The sequence below is a fragment of the Erpetoichthys calabaricus genome, chromosome 7 (assembly GCF_900747795.2).
Source record: "Erpetoichthys calabaricus chromosome 7, fErpCal1.3, whole genome shotgun sequence".
In the NCBI taxonomy this organism is placed as follows: domain Eukaryota; kingdom Metazoa; phylum Chordata; class Cladistia; order Polypteriformes; family Polypteridae; genus Erpetoichthys; species Erpetoichthys calabaricus.
The window spans coordinates 48555825-48578797 of record NC_041400.2 but is presented as its reverse complement, the minus strand read 5'-3'; the positions used below and the strand labels follow the sequence as shown (position 1 = coordinate 48578797).

At 38.7% G+C, this 22973-nt stretch overlaps 1 protein-coding gene across 1 annotated transcript in view; it reads left to right on the top strand.

Annotated features, from left to right (window-relative positions):
- Positions 1-9460, top strand: part of arsk (arylsulfatase family, member K) — an 81857-nt gene extending 72397 nt beyond the window's left edge. Inside the window, exon 8 of the mRNA XM_028804762.2 lies at positions 8652-9460. Within this exon, the coding sequence (XP_028660595.1) occupies positions 8652-8926 (275 nt within the window). The 3' untranslated portion in view covers positions 8927-9460. The remainder of the gene's footprint in view (positions 1-8651) is intronic.
- Positions 9461-22973: the final 13513 nt, after the last annotated feature.

The following is a 22973-nucleotide window of genomic DNA, read 5'->3' as shown; positions in this document are numbered from 1 at the left end:
TCATCGCAAAAACTGCTCACCTGATCTGGAGTATTTAATGATCAAGTGCTTCCCAATTTAACTTTCAATAGAGTTAGTTCTTCAGTGCTTTTCCGATTGACCATTGTGCTGGGCAATCTATGTATCTTAATTACAGAATATGAACTTTTACAACAATAGCAATCATTTATTGTTGGTGGAAACTTTATTAGGCATAATTTAAGTAATATTTGTAGTAAATAACATCAGCACATCACCTGCTTTATCAGGGGTACAAACACTAAATCACCACTGCACCGCATTAAAAAAAGCTTACAACCTGCTACCCTACTCTCACCTCAGGTAGTCAAACCTATTTTCAGTACTTTAGCTTTCAGCTTAGAAGTAGAAACTGAAGCAGGAAGTACCAGTTAAACAGGCAGTTCAGTACTGGCCTAAAAAGACTGCAGGATTGTTTTGACTCCGTAAACTGGCATATGTTTACTGATTCTTCATCAGAATTAGATAAGTATGCAGTATGCTGTAACTGGAGTAATCAAAATGCGTGAAGACAACTCTATGTGTAGCAAGAGTTTTCTGAAACAAATAAGAACATGTAGTTTTCTTTTTTTCCCCTGTTCTCTCATGAGTAACACTATACTCCCAACTTTAAACTGCAGAAAGTGCTTGTTTTCTTTCTTGAACTTCTATGGCTGTGCCCCAGTATTGAAACAACAAAAATACTTCCACCACCACCAACCCACCTTCATCCCAGCGAATAGTTAACCAGTCACTCTCATATTGAAGAAGCAGTCACAACTGAGCTGAACTTTTCCCTCTTTTCTATTCTAATCTTTCTCTTTTAGCTGTTTGTCAACAAGAATGCTCATCTTTCACACTCTTTGTTATCTACAACAACCAAAACCCTTCCTCTGTCTCTCTCTGTCACTCACTCACTTATTCATTCATTCACCCACATGCACACACACACACACCCTCAGCATTCATATACATGCACACATACAGATGCTAAGCTAGTACTGGCTATACATGTCTACCTAATCAACTAATTTTCTAAACGCCTGGATGCTCACTGAACAATACTACTGTTCACTTTACACATACACATACCCCCACACACACACACTCATTCACACATGTTGACTTTGTATCATCTTTTTACAATACCTTTCAGCAGTCATAGTGACTGTCACATTAATGACTATCATATTTCTTACAATTGCAGTCAAAAAATATATTTTAATTTACACAGCTTAAGCAGTCTGCCTTTATGTATAAAGTGCAGCTTACCCTAACCCTAGCCCTAACCATTTATGTATAAGCTGCCAGCTTACCTTTTTTATACATATCTACTGTACATACACACATAGGTATATGAAGTACATGCACATACATACAGTATATATTTTTAGCTAGGCTCAAGGTAGCACCAGAACATTTATTACTTTATGTAATTTTTGTTTTCTCACTTCTTTATTTGTATAGCCTAACCAATAAAGGGACTTTTCATTCAGATAATCGCCATGATTTTTTAATCAACATTTTCCCCTGCTTCTTTGAACTACAGACCTTAAAATTATTTTGTTTAACTACTTTGTCTAAATTTATGGCCTTTGTTTAAATAACTGTTACATTGCTGAACCCTCATATTTCACAAATAGCCACACAAAGGCTCTCAAGGGCATCCTCATCACTCCTTCTGAAGTACAATTACAAGCACAAGGTTTCCACAGTATTAAAGGTACAGACACTCATGTGCTACACTTTGAAGCTGTCTGTCTTCCCTTTGCCATGAAGTGAATGATAACAGTCAAAAGTGTACAAAAGGATACATTTGGGTCAGAACACAAATATCCTTGAAGGATGTTACTCTAGTACATTCATGACCAACATTATCTATACTGTCAAAACTATGGCAGAGACACTTTTGAAGTGTGGCCTTTCCATGGGCCACTGGGAGAGGAGGGCTGAGCCAGATACAGTATGAGCTGAGCAGGGATGCTAGGGTGACATTGGAAGTGACCCAGGAAATAACCTCATAAGGGGCTCCACCTCCTCATTTAGACAAGCTTGGAGTTAGGTGAGGAGGAGATGGAAGAGCCTACCTTCCAAAAGGAGGAGGACGTGGAGGCCATTTGATAAAAGAAAGGTGTGGCTGTAAGTCTGGGAGGTAGGACGGAGCTCACCCAGTTATAATTGGCCTGAATGTGTTTATTGAGATCAGGGAAGAGCATAGCTCTTATTATTTTATCTTCTTTTATAGCCCTTTGTTCCTTCCATTAATACCATTCACTGACCTAATATTTCCTGATTATGGGGACACCGCTAGAGCACTCCATCTTGTCATACCATTTTACTTACAGTATGTGAAAGGATTTCTGTTCTTGAGGGGTAATATACAAAATTATAATAGCAGTAGATGCTGGGCTCCAAATTCCTGAGTAAAATATGTCTTTTAAAATGGAGGTATACATTAATGATTAAAAAGGATATACATACTTAAACACAATATGCATTACCTTTTTTGCAGTCACAACAGAAAGGCATAGAGGGGAGTAAAATACTGTAAGTTTAAAACAAAACAATTGCTATATAAAGGCTTCACTAAATGTTTACTACACAGTATATTCTGAATATTATAAGGAAAAACTTATTTTATGCTAAAGGCCTCTCAATTTCCTCACTTTTCTGTTCTTGTGTGTTTAATTTTACTAACTTTGTAAGAGAACCAGCAATTCTCATTCCAACTGCAACTGCTTGCTAACTTTGAACAGCATTCATATTCAAATATTAACTTTGTCCAGGCCAGCTGAGCACAGTGGCTCCTACATACTGTACATACATATACATACCTTATGCACATTTTTTAAACTGTCAATGAACCAAGCACTAGAACTACTTATGGGTCATCCATATTCCCTGACACAGTACAAGTTTACATAGGTCAAGGTCAATATCTTAGCAAACTTTATTATTCCTAAGTTAAAAAATTAACTGGTTGTATTTATATCAGTTTCATAACAAAAAACAACAGACCAAGTCATCATAAAAAGGAATTAAACAACATAATTATGGAAAGTATAGGAACTCTTGATCTTGATTGCAGGATTCTATTGCTTTTGAAACTGTTGAAATGAAATATGTAGTACAGGACTTAATTGAGCTTTTATTTTTCAGTTCCAGAGCCATTTGATCAACCAAAAAATACTATCTTTACATCTCCTGACACCTAGCAAGAAGAAAGCTAGGATTCAGATAGTCTTCAATCGCCCAGAACCACTAACATTGTCCTAACATGTCTGGCCTTTTTAGATCAGCGTTATCCATAGTAGTGTTAACCTACCTGCCCCATTACTACATGCCCGAAGAAGGGCAGAAGTCTCCTGGCCTCACATTTTCTAGGATTCACCAGGCTATACCAAATCTAATGAATAAAGTTGAGGCAGATATTCAGATCAAAAGCTTGATCTTATTTCAGTATGCTTCACTGTTGTGCACAAAAATATCTTATATAAATGATTTATTTAACAATATTTAAGCAAACATTTACATTTACATTTATTCACTTTGCTGACACTTTTATCCAAAGCAACTTACAAAAGAGCTAAACATAACTGAGTAACATTAGGCTTGGGCCTGTTTTCATTCTTCTTTCAGACATTGTAAGCATGTTAGTGCATACCTAACATTTGTATTATATGCTTTTTTTGTGAATGTTTTGATACTGTTTGTTGTTAAACCTATATTCATGGCTATTGTATTAGAAATTTTGTTTTTCTTATTTCTCAATGACTATAAGCAATGTGGGTAAGTAACAAATTCAAAAATGATAATTTCTGGGAGGAGTATTATTTTAAAATGCTTGTTGTTTTCTCGTAATCCTTATAGTAATGCTTATGTGGCTTGCTAGACAGATAAAGCATTTTTTCTGAAGGAACAGACAATGCTGAAATGTAAGAACACAACTGTATTTTTCAAAATGACGCACATATGATCTCTTTATTGTTTTTGTGTTAAACGTGTTCTAATTTTTGCATCAATTTTAGACTGTTTTATTTTGACAAGAAATTAGAGTGAGTGGGTAGGAAAATTAATTGGTTAAAGAATTTTAAAATATGCTGTGAGTAATCAGGCAAAGTTACATACAGTAGTAGCTAAGGACCTGAACTGAAATCCACAGAACTACAGGTTTATTCATAAGGCAAAATCCCCAGCATATGGCCCTGAACATGCCATTTGCTCTAGTATTAAGTACAGAAATATACTGTATTGTATGGGTAAAGTGCTTTGGAATGGTGTCAAAGGTAAAATAAACATTATCATTGATACGTGTATGATGAGCCATCACTCTACAGTATTACATGTTCCTCTGAACTCTGAAAAGGCCTCCTATATATTTATGGAGTATGATATTTTTTTCACATCTATTTTGTAACTCCACAGTTTTAAACAATTGTCAGAAAAAAGCACTGTGAACTAGAGCCATAGGGGATAATTGGTATCTGTGATGTGCATGGTGCAAACACTGCTGTAAGAAATCAGGGTGAGACACCATGGGAGCTGTTTAACACTGCTTTTTTGGATCAGGAAAGAGCCCATTAACATAAATTTTCTAGGTTATGACAAGTGATGACCTCTTACTGTATTTTTGAGGCTGCGTTTATTTTAAGTAAAATATGAATGACTAATCCGTCTTTGTTGAAAGGTGTCACATATTTTAAATGAGACCTACACTTGACAAGTTATTAGTAGATCATACTTTCACAGTCCATCCTCCTTGCAGTCTTTTGTATGTGTCAAGGAAGGAAGGTGTTTCATTAGTGGAAAGTGTGTTTTGCTATAATTTGGTAACTAAGGAATAGTCACAGACAGACTTCGTAATGCACATCTTGTATTAGGAGCATGTCCTTCATAGCAATATGACTTATTATTTAGACAGTTGGTTCCTGCTACCAAAAATCAAAGGCACATAAGGGTACATTGTAAAAAGCATAAAAGTATTCTTGCCTTGTCTTCCTTCCTACAGGGATATGTTGAAATAATTCAGATCAATTCAAATGTCAAATAATCACTGTTTTCCTCTGCATATGATTATAAATATGAGACACAAATGAAAAGAAATTAATGCTTAGAGTTTTTCAAGCTGTATTATGCTAATACATAGCCTAGACAGAATTGTACATCATTTGTTCTGAGTAATCTAAGGTTATTCTTTGAAGGACTGGCGTCTCAACAGTAGTTTATGTCTAACGTTGAGCAAATGTAATGGAATAAAGAAGTTAACTAACGTGAATAGAGGACTAAAGTTAGTGGTATTATGTACTAGAAAAAGATCTGAATAAAATGTTTATAAGTAAGGCATGTAGGGTTACTGCAGTATTTCTGCATTGGGTATATTTTAACTTTTACTAATAATGATTGTTTTATTTCTATTATTTACTTGCCATTGTGACAGATGTCCAGTTAGCCTTGACATTTAAATTAAGGTTGGAAAACTATTCCTTTGAAAGGAAATAAACTTGTTAGAGCTGCTTTTAAGGATGCTTGCATTGTTTTTAATAATCATTATGACTGGCTACCACATTCACGGCAGCACACTCTCTCTCTAGGCGATCTTCCCAAAATGTCATCTCATGACCTCAAGTTAAAGAGCTCCAGTTTCACTTTAAATATTTCATCTTAAAACATGTTAATATTTTACAGATTGCCTAGGCACCACTTCTATTGAGCTGTGCCCTAGGCAATCATGTAAGTCTATATACCATAACATGGGTCAGTGTTTTGTTTTTTTTTTCTGTGGACCCCTATAATAGATAAGCAACCATACACGTATGTCACATTGTGGCTGATACAAAGTTGTCCTGTTCTGTTTGTGTTCTCAATATCTGGCACTGGTTAGGTGGATTAATACTTTAATTAAGTTGTTCCTACATACTTGTAAATGAGGCATCAGAGTGCATAGAAGAAACTAATCTCATCTGTGCCAGACTTAGTATCAGGCCTTTGTCATATTCTACCATAGCCATGGCCGTCACCTATATCGTAGTATATTTTACAATGCTCAAGAAAGGCCTGAGTGACCATTTGCCCAGGGGAAAAACTGTATGCCTTGCTTTGCCTTTTCTTAATGGATGGTGGGAGAATTATATTGTGAAGCCTGTACTGCAATATGCATTTTATATGAATTAAGTGTATCATCTCATGCCTAGTAAGAATATGAGAATATGGAGTCAGGTGAAGGTAGTGGGCTTTACAATTTTGGCTTGTTGCTGGTCCTGGACAGGGGTTTTGCTATCACTTATAAACTGCCCATATTTTCAAATGTTTGCCCAGTAACATTTAGTAGTGTTATTATTAAGCTTTAGAACCTAATGTACATAAAATATGTTGTAGGAGGGTGTTATTAAAGGGAAGGGTGGGGCTAGGCAGAGCCCCTGGAAACATACGGAATCCCAGTCATGTTTGGACTGGGGCTTCTCTTATAGCTCCCCTCATGGAGTTTTACATTAGCCCTGTTTATAACTATTGGGTGCCTAATAACATGATTTGGATTGCAGTCTTGTGATGGGGCTGCAAGAATAATAAAATTCTTTGCTGTAGGGTTGTGCCTCTAGCTGTGTCAAACAATCATTTACTGAATTTTCCATTGATGTTCAGTGATATATTTATTTATTTATTTTGTATTTTTCCTATCTCGGTTGTGTTTTAAAGATTTCTGACTGCCTTATTGCTTTCTTGATTTTTTACCTTGAATTTAAATATTTCTTTTTTACTAATTGTTATCCTGGCTCTTCAGTTTTCTCCCAGATTGGTTGGAGTAGTCTGAAAAACATTATGGTGTATCACTTTGTTCTAGATCCTCGCAGCTTGGCTTCCTTATCCATGAACTCCCTGTCATAAGGATAGCACAAGGAGCCAGACATCCTACTTATTGAGAGAGTATTCTGCCATTTTTCCATCAGCATTAAAATAAATTACGTCAGAGATTGATTACTGAATGAAGACTGAATAAGTTCCCACAGGTAGAAAGACTTGCAGTAAGATGACCCAATGACCTACTGTATATTTCAGCCACTGCTGTATGTAATGGAAAACAAGCTACCTGGGAACTACCAGGAGTACATTTTTCTTTAAATGGGAACTAGGGTTCAAACTACAGAGATTGCCAGGGAGAAGGCTGGTGCAATTCCAGTTATTCTAGATCACAGGAGTAGTTTCCTCCATGTGAGTCCTTAAAATAACTCCTCGTCAGATGCCCAGTGACTGAGGAGACATAAAGTCAAATGCACAACTGGCTGGAAAAAAGACAAACCAGAGATAGACTGGGAAAAATGGAAATTAGAAGGTGGGAAAACAGTGAACCTTATGGTACTTCATGGCCAGCTACAGCTCCTCCTACAAGAAATGATTCAGAGCCTAAATTTTTGTTTAGTTATTACTTTATTGTTCATCCATCCCTTTTTTTTCAATAAACATTTTTTCATCACTTTAGCATTCTTGACTCTTTTTGTGAAGAGGACATACAATGTTGTTCATAATATACAGTAACTGTGTTTGCAAATATGTAGTGCTGTGAGAACATACAGTGTGTGCACCTTTGAAAAATGTTGGTAGCCTTTAATACATGGACATAACATTTTGGAACTCTGATATACTAATCTGAAATAGTCCTCTTGTACTATTTCAGAACTATCAATAAAATGACCTGATGCGTCAGCAGCTGACATCCACTGGTTGGGATGGTTCTTTTTTACTACATTGCTATCATATTTGTTATTTGAAACCTTTGAATGTTGTCACACATGCGCCTCCACGCATCCCCTTGCTGGCTCATTGGATTTAGATGGTAACCTACCTACCATCTAAAGGGGGCGCTGTCACTAACTGTGTCGTCTCCTTTTTTCCCCGCAGCTCTCAGAAACTTCCCAATGAGGGAAACTAGCTCAGCTTCTTCCTGTCCTCCTTTTATAAAAAGCCCGGCTGCCTCCACTGAGTGGTCTCTTGAGACCGGTTCCTGATGAGTCAGCTCGATGGGAGACCTCAATTTGTTGCAACGGCTAAAGCTAAAAGTTTGATTTTCTTGTCTGTTTTGTACCCTGCTGGGTTATGTTAGCTATCGCCAGAAGGCACTTGTTTAAGTTTATAGAAGAAAAGCGGGGAATTAAACGGGACGACCCAGCTTGTGTCCCAAATATTCTTTATTTGTTCCATTTCTGTTTGGATGTGTGCTCGGCCAGCTCACATTGTTTATTCTAATTGATGGAAAATAAATAAAAAATTGATCACAAAAAAAAAAAAAAATCAAATGACCATCAGATCTAAGAAATAGCACTATTTAATTCAAGCTTTACAAGCAAAATGTCAGAAATGTTTAATTATTAAACAGAATATGCCTGTCAAGTATATGCGAAAATGCCAAAATAGCTTTTCCACAGAAATAATTTTCAGCTGTTCTACCTAGTATGCAAAAAGGACATTGTTTTCAAGATTTTCATGTTATCATTTCTCCTGTAATATATAATATCTTTACCATGCCAAAATGAACTTGAGCTAATCAACTTTATGTCTTTTGATAGCCCTCCTCTATATATTTATATTTAACAAATAAAAGCACCCTTTATGTGCATCTATCTTCCATCCCAATAATTATCTTCTTTTTGATTTCTTTTCAGATCTTTCAAATGATAAAGAGGAGCTCTATAATGTGGCTGCAGTCCATCCTAGGATCACAGAAAGTTTAGAAAGACTTCTCCTGTCTATTGTGGATTACCCAGCTGTCTCCAAGGCTGTCCAAATGTACAATAGGCAACAGTTTAAATTGTGGAAACTCAGCCTTGGAAGAAACTATAGTGAAGTTATTGCAAATCTCAGATGGCATGTAGACTGGAAACAAAATCCTAAAATGTATGAAGATGCTATAGAAAAATGGCTAAATACAGATGTTTAATTATAAAGAAAATTGCAGCAAAGATTAACATTTACACTAATGATCTGACAGAAATATTTTGTTCATTAACATAATGTTAATGCAGTGGTATAATAAGTAGCATGGCTACTCTGTTGCACCAGTGACTCAGGCTTGCGTAGACACTGTTTAGAGACTGGATGCTTCCTTTGTGCCCATGTATGGTTTCTCCAGGTACTCCAATTTCCTTTCGCCTTCCAAGGATGTGCAGGTAGTATTGCTTGGTGACTCCGAATTGGCAATGTGTGAGTGAGCATACCATGTATAGGACTGGAACCCCATCCTCAGCTAATTCCTTTCTTTCACACAATGATTCTGGAGTATACTCTCACTCTCCTTTACTCTTCCCAGGAAAAAAAACTGAGTTTAATAAATAATATTAACAAATATTGAAATCGTCTCAATGTGCCTGGGAGTGTTTGTGTGGTATGTCGTCTCTTTCAAGGCCTGCTCTTGCCTTTAACCCAGGAAAAATGTAGACACAGAAAATGGACATATGAAAAGGTACATAACTTGGAGTTGACACCTAACTTGGAGTTGTTAAAGCAAGTGACTACTGATGTACTGTATGATCCATGTTCTTGTTAGAGAAAGCTAACAGTCAAGTTGGTCCTCTAAATGAATCATAATAGTCCAGTAAACATTAATGAGTAAGAATCCTATAGATAAATCCAGTTCTTTACTCCAGGTAGTTTTTCTCCTTCAGATGTACACTTGAAATTCTCATTTATTTTAGATAAAGAACATAACGTTTATTTAAATGGAATAAATTTGATGATGGTGCCCCCAAAGCACCCCAGCCACGATAAAGAGGCAATTAAACAGCAAACACAAATATTTATAAATCATCTCTCTCGCTCTCTCTCTCCCCCTCTCCCTCTCCCTCTCCCACACCTCCCAGCAAGCTCTGCCCTATACCTCTCAACTCCGGCTCGCTTTCTGGGTCTCCAGCAGTCCTTTATATAGTCTTTGACCCAGAAGTGCTTCTCCTCTTCCGTTCACTTGCCAGCACTTCCGGGTCAGATGGAGAACTTGCTTTTTCTTCAGCCCGGAAGTACTACAGAGCTTCCGTCCCTGCGACTTTGGAGTACTTCTGGGCTATTCAGACAGTAAAACCTCCCAGGTCCCCCTGCAGCGTCTCCATGGTGCCCTATAGCAGTGGTCCCCAACCTTTTTGACACCAAGGTCCGCTTTACTAGAAGCAAATTTTTCAAGGGACCGGTGGGGCTGGAGGATTCAGAGCGGGTTCGTAGGGCAGTTTTATACATAATTTACATTACATTTCTATTATTATTAAGTTATAATATCATAATAGAAACTATACAACTTACCATAATGCAGAATCTGTGGGAGTTCTGAGCTTGTTTTCCTGCAACCAGACGATCCCATCTGAGGATGATGGAAGACGGTGACACACGAAGTGTGTTGCTTATGTTCAGTCTACTCCATAATCTCCTTTTGGTTGCTGTCACTGCAGAAAACACTGCCCCACAAAGAAAGGATGTTGGAAATGGAAGCAGACTTTTCAGTGCTTTTGTGGCAACCTCAGGATATTCAGCCTTGACTTTAATCCAAAACGTATGGAGATTTGAAGTTGTTTCAAACATATTTTTAAGTACACCATCATTTGCAACCTCAAGCAGTTGATATTCTTCAAGCACAGACAAAGTTGATTCACCTGGCTTATTCACAAATGGGTCACAGATCCATTCCTTCCCATTTTGGGGGTCTTTTGTGGTTGGGAATAATGCTCAAACTCTATTGAAAGCTGAGATAGATGATCATACACCAGCTGGGAGAAAGAAAGCCCTGGCTTGGTATTTTTAACAACCTCTGCTAACGTTTGAAACATATCAAAAATCCCAATGTTCACTCGTCGGCCCCATAAATCAAGTTTGGCTTTGAATGCAGCCACTTTATCTGCCAACTTGAACAACGGGTATCTTCTGCCTCTGCCCCATGTGCTGCTGCTCCACCACTGCCTCAGATTTTCCTCCCTAGGCTCCTCCAGCCTGGCTGGATACTGAGTCTGCAGAGTGGGTAAAGGTGGGGTGCCTAATAATGCCTGTATGCCTGTTTATATTATGAGGTTTCTTAAGTCTTTTGGGATCCCACCCCCCAACGGGAACATCATGCTAAAGTGCATCCCGAAGCATGATTGCCGCGTCTGTGTAAGATTGTCCATTGCCAGGGCAGGGCAACAGCAGGCTCACAGCGCTGCAGTGAAGCGCCACAGAAGCAAATCCTAAAAGGTCATGGTCGCGTTATAAGTCCCTGTCTTACACCCCAAAACACGGTGTCAGTGTCAGTACTTTAGCAAAACCAGCTTTATTCAACTTGAAGCAGGAACAGCATGGTTATTTATTGTAGTGGGATCTGCCACTCCCTTATAAACAGACACAGCAGTCAGGCAGGGATGTGGCTAGGTTAGTGGCCAAGTAATCATGTTTCCTTCATTTACAATGTTCCCTGCATCACCTATTGAGATCTTTTCTGTTTGTTTTGGCAGAGAGACGAAGCAGAGCTGTGAGCCTGCTGTTGCCCCAGCAACAGATAAACAGTCTTCCACAGACGCGGTGATCGCACTTCGGGACGCTCTTCGGCATATTGTCCCATTGATGGAGGTCCCAAGAGAGCAGTTTGCATACATTTGCAATCCGAGATTTTTCTTCTTTTTTTGCATATAACAAAGACATATGCATTGCATTTGTCATTCCAACAGATTGCCCATCACAAATATTAACACTGTTATCGTTTTTTCGTGTCTGCTGTTTCTATAGGAGGGTGACAATGAGTTCAGTTCCAATGGATGTTTTTCAAATGTTGATGAGCAGTAAGCAAAAGGTATCACTGAAAACCACAGAAAACAAAAACGGCGAAAAAACAGTATAAGGAAAGTTTGAAGAAAGAAATTTTTTTTTACAATGTTTCTGTTTGGGGACCGTTGTGCACAACTGAGCTGTGACCACAGAACTAACTGCTCTGTGGATGATTCATTCAAGCATTTCAAGGTCACTTCGTTGTAACGAAAGTATCCACTTAATGTACTTCATAGTAATGAGATTTCTATAGACTCGTGTCATATGGGGAAACTGTCGGGACCATAAAAATACTTTGTTGTAATACTCTCTCACCTCGGTCTCTCTCCTCTCTCTGTGCTGCTGCAAAGCCCCGCCTGCCTAGCGTTCTGTAAAGTGTCCTCAGTGAAGGGGGCAGCCATTTTGCTGTAGCCTTTCACTGAGTGAGTCTCTGTTGCCGGCAGTTCTCTCGCGGCCCAGCTGTCAGATGGCGGACCGGGGGTTGGGGACCCATGCCCTACGGGAATCTGGAGCACCGCTATGCTGCAGGGAAGTCGCCATCTAGGGTCTTGGGGGAGGCAGTCTCCCAAAGTAGCTGCCTTCCCCCATCCTTCCGTTCTTTGGGCGTCCCACCCGGGTTGAGTTACCGGCCATCCATCACACCAGTCTCATGCAAAATGTGTGAGTTCCAAATTTATAGCACTTAAAAGTTTGATAAATGAGGGTAGACCTTTCAATCCACCAAGCTAATATGTTTTAATGTCTGTTCCAGATACTTTTTGAAATTAATCGAGATTTCCATTTCAGCTACATGACTATGTAGTTTGCTTTAGGTTTCCACTATTTTTGAGTAAAACATATGGTTTATAGTGCATATTTCTAAACTGTGCCAATACAGATGGAAAAAAAAAACAAACCAAGTATTGTGTTGTAACTGAATTTCTAAGGTTAGAGATTAAGGTTAGATTATTTCTCGCCTGCTCAATACCAGTCTGTCAGTACCAGTCTTCTTAATATGTCATAGTATCACATTTCTCCAAAATGACCTAAGGTCTGGCTAGATTTGGCATTTAATATTAGAAAACAAATGTTGCCACTGTGGAGGAAATCATAGTAGAGATTTGAAGAGTTATAGTATGTAAGATACCAGTCACCGTACGGAGTAAAAATGGATCAATAGAATCCATTGTTCCGGTACGGTGAAATATGAATAAGGCCAGTGCATGTTGGTTGCTCAGAATGTTAACTTCTGAAATCACCATCTACCCAAAGCACCGTGATGTTCCAACAATGATGGATGGATTAAAAGCCAGAAATCTGTATGACCATCAGCATCAAGTGACTCCGTGAAAAACCCGAACTACAAAGAGGACTATTTCATTTATGTTAGGTAGAATGCCCAAAGGGGACTGGGCGGTCTCGTGGCCTGGAACCCCTACAGATTTTATTTTTTTCTCCAGCCTTCTGGAGTTTTTTTTTGTTTTTTCTGTCCACCCTGGCCATCGGACCTTACTCCTTTCTATGTTAATTAATGTTGTCTTATTTTAATTTCTTATTTTGTCTTTTATTTTTCTTCTCTCCATTATGTAAAGCACTTTGAGCTACTTTTTGTATGAAAATGTGCTATATAAATAAATGTTGTTGTTGTTGAAATAAAGATTCACCATATCTAATGTTACAAGCAAAACCTCAAGAATGGATGAAATTTAAAAAGCATTTCAAAATTTGGGAAGAAAACCAAGAATGCATAACATAATGGAAAAAGTGATACAATTTCTATGTAATTTTTTAATTTCATTTTACATGAGTTGAACTCTTTAAGTTTTTCGTCTCTTCCCAGCTCTTTCCTCCCCAACATTCTAGGAGCTCTGTTTCACCGTTTTGCTTTTTTTTAACTTTTTTATCTACTATTTAAGTACCTTATTCTTTCTAGACTTGGGAAAATCATTAGCTGAATATAGCTGTACTGTCCCTCATATCTGACTATATAGACAGTCAATCAAACTGGACTAAAAAGAACACAAAATAAAGCATTAGCCTTGTAGCTCAAGAATATTTTTACACCACGCCAGCATGAAGTTACTGAATAAAGAAACAAAAGATAATCATGGTTCTGTCATAACATATTGAGTTGAAGAAGACTGAGATGCATGTAACTGTGCCAGAGAAAATGTCCTGAATATATTTGATACATCACTTTTGGGCAGCAGACAAATAGCAGTAAGTGTGAACTGGCTATGTTAGAGATCAGCAGGTCACCACAAGACAAAAATATATCTCATTTGGAACCAGACAATAGATGGAAAATGTAGCAGTTGCTAGTCACTCACAAGATTTCCCTCAGTATTGATCAGCTCTCCATACCTTTGTCGTTTACAAGGGATTGTTAGCTATAATGGCTTGTTGTCTTTTCTTTGATCAGTCAACCATCAACGCATTATAGAGATGGTTTATTCCAGTTCAGGGTCACAGCAGCTAAGATGTACTGTTTTTTTATTTTTTGCCATCAGCTCCTGTGGCTGTAACCTGGGACCTCATGTATAAACGGTGTGTACGCACAAAAATGTTACGTATGAATGTTTCCACGCTCAATTCGCGATGTATAAAACCTAAACTTGCCGTAAAGCCACGCACATTTCCATGGTAGCTCCAACCCTGGCGTACGCAAGTTCTCCACTCAGTTTTGCAGACTGGCGGCACCCAGCGTCAAAGCAGTGCTACTTTTCCTGTGTGGTTACCCTTACTTTTTTAGATCTACAACCCTGATGCGGCTTTTTCATATACACTGAAACTAACTGCATATTGTTTATTAGTTTAATGCCTCTGATTGTAATTAACCTGTAACAATATAATGGTCCAGGGAATAGCCAGAGTATTCCAAATACCATAGCTGCTTTAGCGTTGTTACTCTCACTGCACCTTCTTCTTCTTTCAGCTGCTCCTGTTAGGGGTTGCCACAGCAGATCATCTTTTTCCATATTACTGTCACTGTACCACTCTGAGTATTTATATCACTATATCTGAGTGGGGAATCACAGATCTACAGCAGAAAATTATTGGTATACAGCAAGCAAACGCTGCCTCAGCCATGCTGCCTAGTTGAACTGCTCTCACACAGCAAACGCTTCAAAGCCTTTCCTGTACGGACCTCACGGTTCAGAAACAGCTTCATCCCAAGAACTATAAACGCACTCAATCAGTCCATCAAGTGCTCCTTGTAGAACTGTTTGTACTTATAAGTACAATTACCTCACTGTAAACTTGCGATACAGATACAACCTGAGACACTTTATAAAGCACGTATTTACATATGATGATGATATAATTTTTAAGATGAAATGCAGCAAAATATGTTTATTATATTATACAGATAAAACTTGAACTTCATTTAAATAATCTATATTGTTAATAAATAAACATGTGAGGACACGGTGTTGCTGCACTAGCAAGGATCTGGCGCTTGGTTCACGGATTGTTTCTGCCTCGCACTGTATTCTTGCTGGGTCTATACTGAATGTATAGAATAATTAAACACGTACTACGAAGATATTTCAATGTTCCTTAACAGTTTTGAAGAATCGCCGTTCTAAGCTTACAGATGGCTTAACGTCTATTACAGAGCTGATTGTGTGGCGATTGGGTATTTGGAGAAAGAAAAGTAAGGACAAGAATTGGGGGTTAGCACATTTGAAAGAGACAGTACTGCTACAATAAAGTATTTCATCGGAGGTCATGCATGGCGCAGCAAGCATCTTGCATGAGACATGAACAATTACTGTGCCACTGTGTTCCCATGTTTAATAACATGCTTTAACTCCTTTCATCATGAAAATGATATCACGTATACATCTCAGTATTTTAATTATTCAGAGAGCTGTAATATCACGAATGTAATGGATTCTGCGTCCTGTCGGAGGAAGAGAAAGCCCAGAAGCATGTAGTGATTCACACACATAGAGCACATAGAAGATCAAAAACATAACAAAGCATTTAACATGCTACTTTAGTTGCGATGGGATTTGAGAAACTAGTAAATTAAACGATTTTAAGATGAAGTTTATGATGTTCTACTTTCATGACAAAATAAACTACGTGATTAAATTGGAAATTTCGAGATTAAAGTTGACATTTCGTGCTTTTTTTCCACTGTGTGCCTTTTTTTTTTTTGTCTGTACCCTAGTAAGCTTTGATATGACACTCAGACAGTGGGCTACGACTTGCTTTTTCACGGCAACTTTGATATGTGACAACTTCTTTTTTATTTCAGGCACTGTGTGACTTTGTGAACTTGAGCTTTGGAGTTTCTCCAACACACTATGTCACTCGATCAACTTCCTTTTGTTTATTATATCACTGTTTAAACCAACAAATAGAAAGTTTTTCCTTGCCTCCACTTGGTTTTCGCTGAAATTCATCTATTTTCCCCCGTGCATTTGCCATTGTCTTTTCACAGAAGGCTGAGCTTAAGGGATATTTACAGTATATTGATTTGCATATTCAAGAGGCATAATTCTGGGAGGAGTTGGGGTGGGACAGCAGGCGCGTACACGTGTGTTACTTTCCACACTGACCGGGATTTATGTAGCGGAAGAACATGGAAGTTAGCGTACGCACAGATTTATGCATTTGGATTTTTTTGTGCGTAAGCACATTTCCGCTTTTGTCCATACACCATGTTATAGTGTGAATTCTACGTACAGTGTTATACATGAGGCCCCTGGTGATCGGGAAGCAGGTTATTTCATCAATATTATCAATTGCCAGTCACCAAAGGGGAAGAAAACAATGTACACTACCTGCCCAGGCAACTCAATATTTAAAGGTGGTAGTAACCTAATGCGCCATGATCTCTGATGATGTCCTTTTTTCCACCAAGTTCACTAATCTTCAATAATACCTGTGCTTTTACCAAGGTACCCCAAACTCTGGCATCACACATGCCATTTAATCAGCTATTAGCATTCTATAGTAAAAAAGTACGGCTGCTATCTGTTCATTTATGGGCAGTTAAATATGTAAAAATTATTAAGAGGTAGCAAATGAATCAAAAAAGAAGAAACGAAGTGAATCAGGTCAAATAAATTGGACTTCAGTCTGAATGAAACACTGCAACATTCATTCCAGGTGGGTGTATTATCCCATATCTATTTGTTGCTCTTTATGTTTTTGTTATTTCATTGATTTTATTTAGTTTTATTGTAAATGTCTGTGAAGTTTCTTGTTGTTATGCACCATATTATAGCCCTTATAGTGTTCTTTGCAGAAAATATCTTACCATGTCCGGTGTTAGTTTGAATTGTACACTGTGCAACTTATTCAGCCAGTGACCTATTCCTCTTACACTGTGTAACCTGCTGTAGTCTGACAGTTCTTACATTTGCTAGTGACTGCTTATATGATATTGACCTTCTCGATAAACAGTACACATGTGTTGTTGTGGATTTGGCTAGAAGAGTATCTGTTTTGGGCAAACTCTTCTCTTTCTTGTAAGGATTTGCAAATCTATTGCATAATTTCAGTGTTTGTTTCCATAATAAATGAAAAGTTAGAATGTACAACATACTGTAGGTAATGTGTTTTAATTAGACATCTACAGTGGATAATTCATCTTACTGTATCTCAGAATTCTGATTTACCCACTGGATGTTGCCCAGAGATAAACTCTTTGCAGCTGGCCTTGCTCCAGATCCATCCATTTTCTGAGCCTGTTTATTAACAATTTCTGAAGTTTAAGTAAAATTCAGTTAGGAGCTCATGAAAGCATCACCAACAGCTGCACTGTAATTTACAAAAGCAGCGTTTAAAACCATGCATTCTTAGCTTGAGACTGGTTATTCTTTACTTTAGGACTGTATTTGGGCATACATAGCTAAAACAAGCTTTTTGACCAGCGGGCATAGTGGCATACTGTAGGTGCAGGTTTCGCAAGAAATGCAAGGTTTCAGTGAGCAACAACACATACAGTGCAATATTTTACTTTATTTAAAAATTTGTCAAGTGGCATATTTGGGACAGTGAAGGATTACTTCTTAAATTATATTTTTCTATTAATAAGTTAGGCTGACATGTGGAATTATCGCTGGAATGTCTTGTCACCCTATATGTGTACTGTGGATACAAGGGTAAATAAAAAAAGTAAAGGCAATTTGAAAATTAACACGGTAACCACACCCGATAGAAGCTGATGCCATACAATGCATTTGTGTTGACTTATGGGTAGTTCAAACATGAACAGTGCAGTACTCTGCTGTTAATCTAAATGAAGCCAAGCTCAAATGAACATGGGTGCTCCATTGCAGGATTGCACCAGAATGGCAGAGGAAGTGAAACCTGCTGAAATTCACCATAGGATATTAACTTGTTCAGATCAGTAAGCTGTTTGAGTACACATCTTGCGCATACTTTATGGAAACTCAAGTGATCATGCATTATGGCATATGCAGATCCATAGCTGATATCCAAATGTGCAGAAACAGTGAAGAATGGAATCCATTGGTCTTCTGTGATGAAGGAATTCACCTCGTCAATATGGGCTTGTATGCATGATGTTGATGGTCGACCAGATTGAGTTAAATCAGTTACACTTATTCTTCCCACTTTAAACCTTTTTACTGTTGTGCATGTGTGTCATTGGATCACTCTCTGGGCTAATCTGAGGCATGTACTACCATAACCGGATAAACCACTAAAAATATCTTCCTGTAATCCTTCTACAGTACTGAGAAAATGCTCAGTGAAGGCATTTGACTCCATCCCATCAATAAATCCTGAGGCCACCAGAAGGAGGTGTCACTCTATAAATAGATAACACCTCTGGGCAGAGATCCTACCTGGTGACTTGACAGAAAACATTACAAAGCCTGATGGCTCCTTTGTTTGCTTTTGGAACTGTTGTGTTTCGTTTTCTGCCCAGATCACCTACTTTTGTTTGAATTATTTCATTTGTTTAAACAGGGATGACTGGTTTGGCATCCTAACATTTCTTTGTAGATATTATTGTTCTTTCTTTGGCCTCACTATGCATTCATAAACTTTTTGTTAAGTCATGCTGTTTTCATGACCATATTGAGCCAACAGAATGATAGTAGAATGATAATCAGAAACAAATAAGGTCTTGGGGTACCATAGGTAGCCCTGTTTCATGTCCAGTGATGAAAAAATGCAATGTTAGAAGAAGCAAATGATGAAAAATCGTCGCTAGTAACATTTTGGCTCTTCCAGAGTGACACCGACTTCCTGTTGTGGTGAAACTTGTAGTGTAGGAAGCAGAAGAGGCCGGGCTGATAAGTCGCAATGTCAGTATCCTCCAGAGAGTTCTCCTCCATTCCAGGGCAAACAGAAATTGTGTTAAAGTCTGTGTCACACCCAAATCTTTACCCATAGCCAATTTAGTCAGGTCCCTAATCAATTAACACACTCAATGCCTACTGTACAGTATGTGCAAGACAATAAATTTGTATGTGTTTTATATTTTATGTTTTATACTTGTAAATAATTTAAACCACTTTACAGAGATTTGTTTTCACTTTACATTAAAGAGTCTTTTCTTTTGATGAGAGTCAAAAAATCCAAATTAAATCCACTATGATTCAACAGTAAAATCTGAAAACTTCCAAGAGGGTGAATATTATTTTTATAGCTGCTGTGTATATATATATATATATATATATCATTGCTGCTGCTTTTTGGACTCCATACCCAAGTCTCCAAGTCTGTGCTAGTTTTCTGGTGAGTACTCTGGTGTTCCTCTCATATCACCAAAGATGAGAAGGTTAGGTTAACTGGTAATTCCAAATTGATCCTCTGTGAGTGGGCCCTGTCCAGGGCTTGTTTCCACCTTTTGCCCAGTCCTGACAGGAATGACTCCTTCCCTGTGTATTCCTGAATTGTAAGAATGTTGTGTTTTATATATGTATTATATGCTGTCATAAAAAATGACAATTGGGCAGATGAAGAGCTGGGATTTCAGCTAGAAACACCATTTTATAAGGAGAAAACAGTCCAAATGAAAGTATCAGTAATCTGCGGCTGAATGGCATATGTATTATTGTACCAAAGACATGGCCTTCTGTACATTTGCTCATTTTACATGTTAATAAAGATAATAGGAAATCTGCTTCTCTATTTTTGGAACTTACGAGGCGAGACACAGAGGCTTTCCTGGAAAACTGTTTGGAGGTCGGCTGGAAGTGAAACATAGAACTATATCCCCTCCTACACGCCCTCTCAAACCGCCAACCAGCTAGGTATATCCTGTGAATAGCCCAGTCAGTATTTGCACAACAATCGCTACACAAGTTGCCGCGATAATGTCGGGTGAAAAGTGCAACAGGGAATCAAAGTCAAATTTGTCATTAATTTTCTCTTTTTCTGTAAAGCTGTTTTTGGCTGACAAAAACATTCCTGTCCTCGATCATCCTCCCTGTTTGCCCGATTTAGCTCCCTGTGATTTTTACTTGTTCCTGAAAATCAAAAGTGACCTGAAGGGACCACATTTTTCTTCAATAGATGAAGTGAAGACAAAGATGGCAAGCCTGTTGAAGAGCCTCAAGCAAGAAGACTTCCAGCACTGTTTCAATCAATGGAAGATATGTATGGAGCGGTGTAGAGATCGGGAGGGGGATTATATAGAAGGTGACAATGTTTAGAATGCTGTAATTCATCAATAAATATTTGTTTTTTACCAATCCAGTTATTTTTGTGTCTCACCTCGTATTCCAAGTATCCAGAATTGCGATTTCCAGAATTTTATGTAGCGTCACACGCGTACACACGGGACAACTTAATGGTTCAATTAATTGTAATACCCCACCAGCTCCATGGTGTAATAATGTCTCTTCTGTCCTTCCTCAGCTGACATGAAGGTTGATGGCTTTACCACCACTGACATTGCTTCCAGCATCCGTCCATCTGGACCTGCTTCTTCCTCCTGGAAGTCCTCAAAGCCGGAAGATCCACCATCTTAGTTCAGTTTACTTTGAGATCTTGTGTCTGAAAAGATGTCTTCACATTTATTGTGTATTTTCTTGCTTTAATTTCTATGGGGTCACTAGGAGGGGGTGCCCCAGATCTGTTATCATTGTTTGTCAGGTCTTTTACAATAGGAAGAAAGGTGCTGTATAGCAAGGATGAGGGACTGGTATGCTACACAAGGAGATCTATGGAGAGATACTATAATATCCAGTCTGTTAGTAAGCTCTGGAACATCCCTAAAATATAAAATGCCCTTGAATCATGGAGTATGACAAAATGCTGCAGCATCCAAGATAGTTATTTTTCCACAGAAGTCAGAAAACTATCTAAATCTCTGTCAATTCTCTGTACCCTCCATGGATTTTTAACCTACTTTCCCTGACCCAGTGGGCACCAGTTCTTCGGAAGTGGAACACACAGACACAAACACCACAGATTCACAAACAGTACCCTACATGTCATTGCGAGGAAATCAGAGCACACAGAGGATGCCCACAGGGAAAACATGGAAACTCCTTGCAGGGGGCTCCTGGGATGGTGAACTCTGGTCTGCTTATTGTGAGGCAGCAGTGTTACCAGTGTGGCACCCTTCATCACACCCACTTATTCTAATTATAATGCAGTGTGGGGCTAGACCCAATCATATTTATCATCAAAAGTCAACCTTGGAGGAGGCACCAGTAGAAGTAAACTTTTCATTAAAGATCAAGCCTGGAGGAGGGGAAGTATTAAAGCACTGTAGATATCATAGCTTACTAACATATGGTGTGACACAAAAGTAGAAATAGCATTGATAATTTATTCATCTGAACATTACACATGACAGATGTGCACATTTAACAAATTCACTGTGTTCACACAGTCCCAGGCACTGCCCGTCACACTTCTTTTTCTTTTTTTGTAGTCAGTGGCCCAAAAGCACCAACATTTTGACTCCAACTTGACTAAAAAATAATGAGCACAATGGTACGCTCTTTTTCATTAGGCTGCAATAAGGGAAAGTTGCTGGGTGATGCTTGTTAATGCAAATCTAGTCGGCCTGAGTCTAATTGGTTACGTACATTTGTGTGATTCAGTTACCTTGGCCAGGCTTAGTTCATCTATTAACACAATATCATGGTAAGTGGCATGAATGAATAGGCCTTACTCACAAACAAAATACATTTTATGCACCATTAAATTAGACAGTTAATTTTTCAAAATCAATTATTTAGTAGGGTCTCTAATGATTCTATCTCATTGCTGGATTTTTCTCAGTTTTCTTCACTCATCTCAAACTGAAGCATTTACTAGTAGCTCTAAAGTGGTCTTGTATCAGTGGATTTCTAGGCTTGGGCCCCTGTTGCCCTCTCTGGCTCTCAACAGGGCACCATCCCTGAGCCTCCGACTCCTACTGCCAAGCTTGCGTCCCTGCAGCCCATGGCTCCACTCGCAGGACGCCTCACTGATCCCTCCTTTCCCCTGCAGCTGCACTGCCTGTCTCCGGCAGTCACTCCAGCTTCCAGGTTGCTCAGCTGAATCATTCCCTGAGTGTTGGCTGCCACGTTCCCTTCATTGACTTCTTCCCAGCTTCTCTCTCTCTCGCTCACTCGCACTGTCTCTATCTCACTCTTGCCTTGTGTCCCCATTTTTTAAGCACCTTCTCCGATCATCTCTATTGTTCTTTCCCTTTTCTGATTCTTCTCTTTGTTCTGTGCAGTCTCCCTTATTCTCGTGCCAGCTCTTTCTCATACATTATGCCTCTGTGGGTGCAGCATCTCAAGCATCCACCACAGGAAGCCGATGAAGCAATTAAGACAGGTCGCACTCTCAGGTGGTTGTGTATCTCACCTCAATTACTCCACCAATGCCCCGCAGCTGTGTGAGCACACACACCCACAGAGAGGGAGTCGGCCAATTAATTATTTATTTATTAAAACAACCACCTTTTTCTGAGCCACAGACCCACTATATCACACATGCTTTGCCTTAGTTTGTCTTGTCTTAGACTGCCTTAGATTTGCCTCACCCTGCCTTATTTCTTATCTTACCTTATTTTAGACCTGCCTGGCATTTCCACCTCATCATATCTTATCTTACCATTTTCTATCCTATCCTGTCATGTCCTGTCTTGTCTTGTCTTATCCTAGCCTACCCCTTATCTTATCTTATCCTTTATCTATCCTGTCCTGTCTTGTTTTGTCTTGTCTTGTCTGGTCCTAGCCTACCCTTCCATATCTTAACTTACTTTACCTTACCTTACGAGAGTCTTGCTTCGT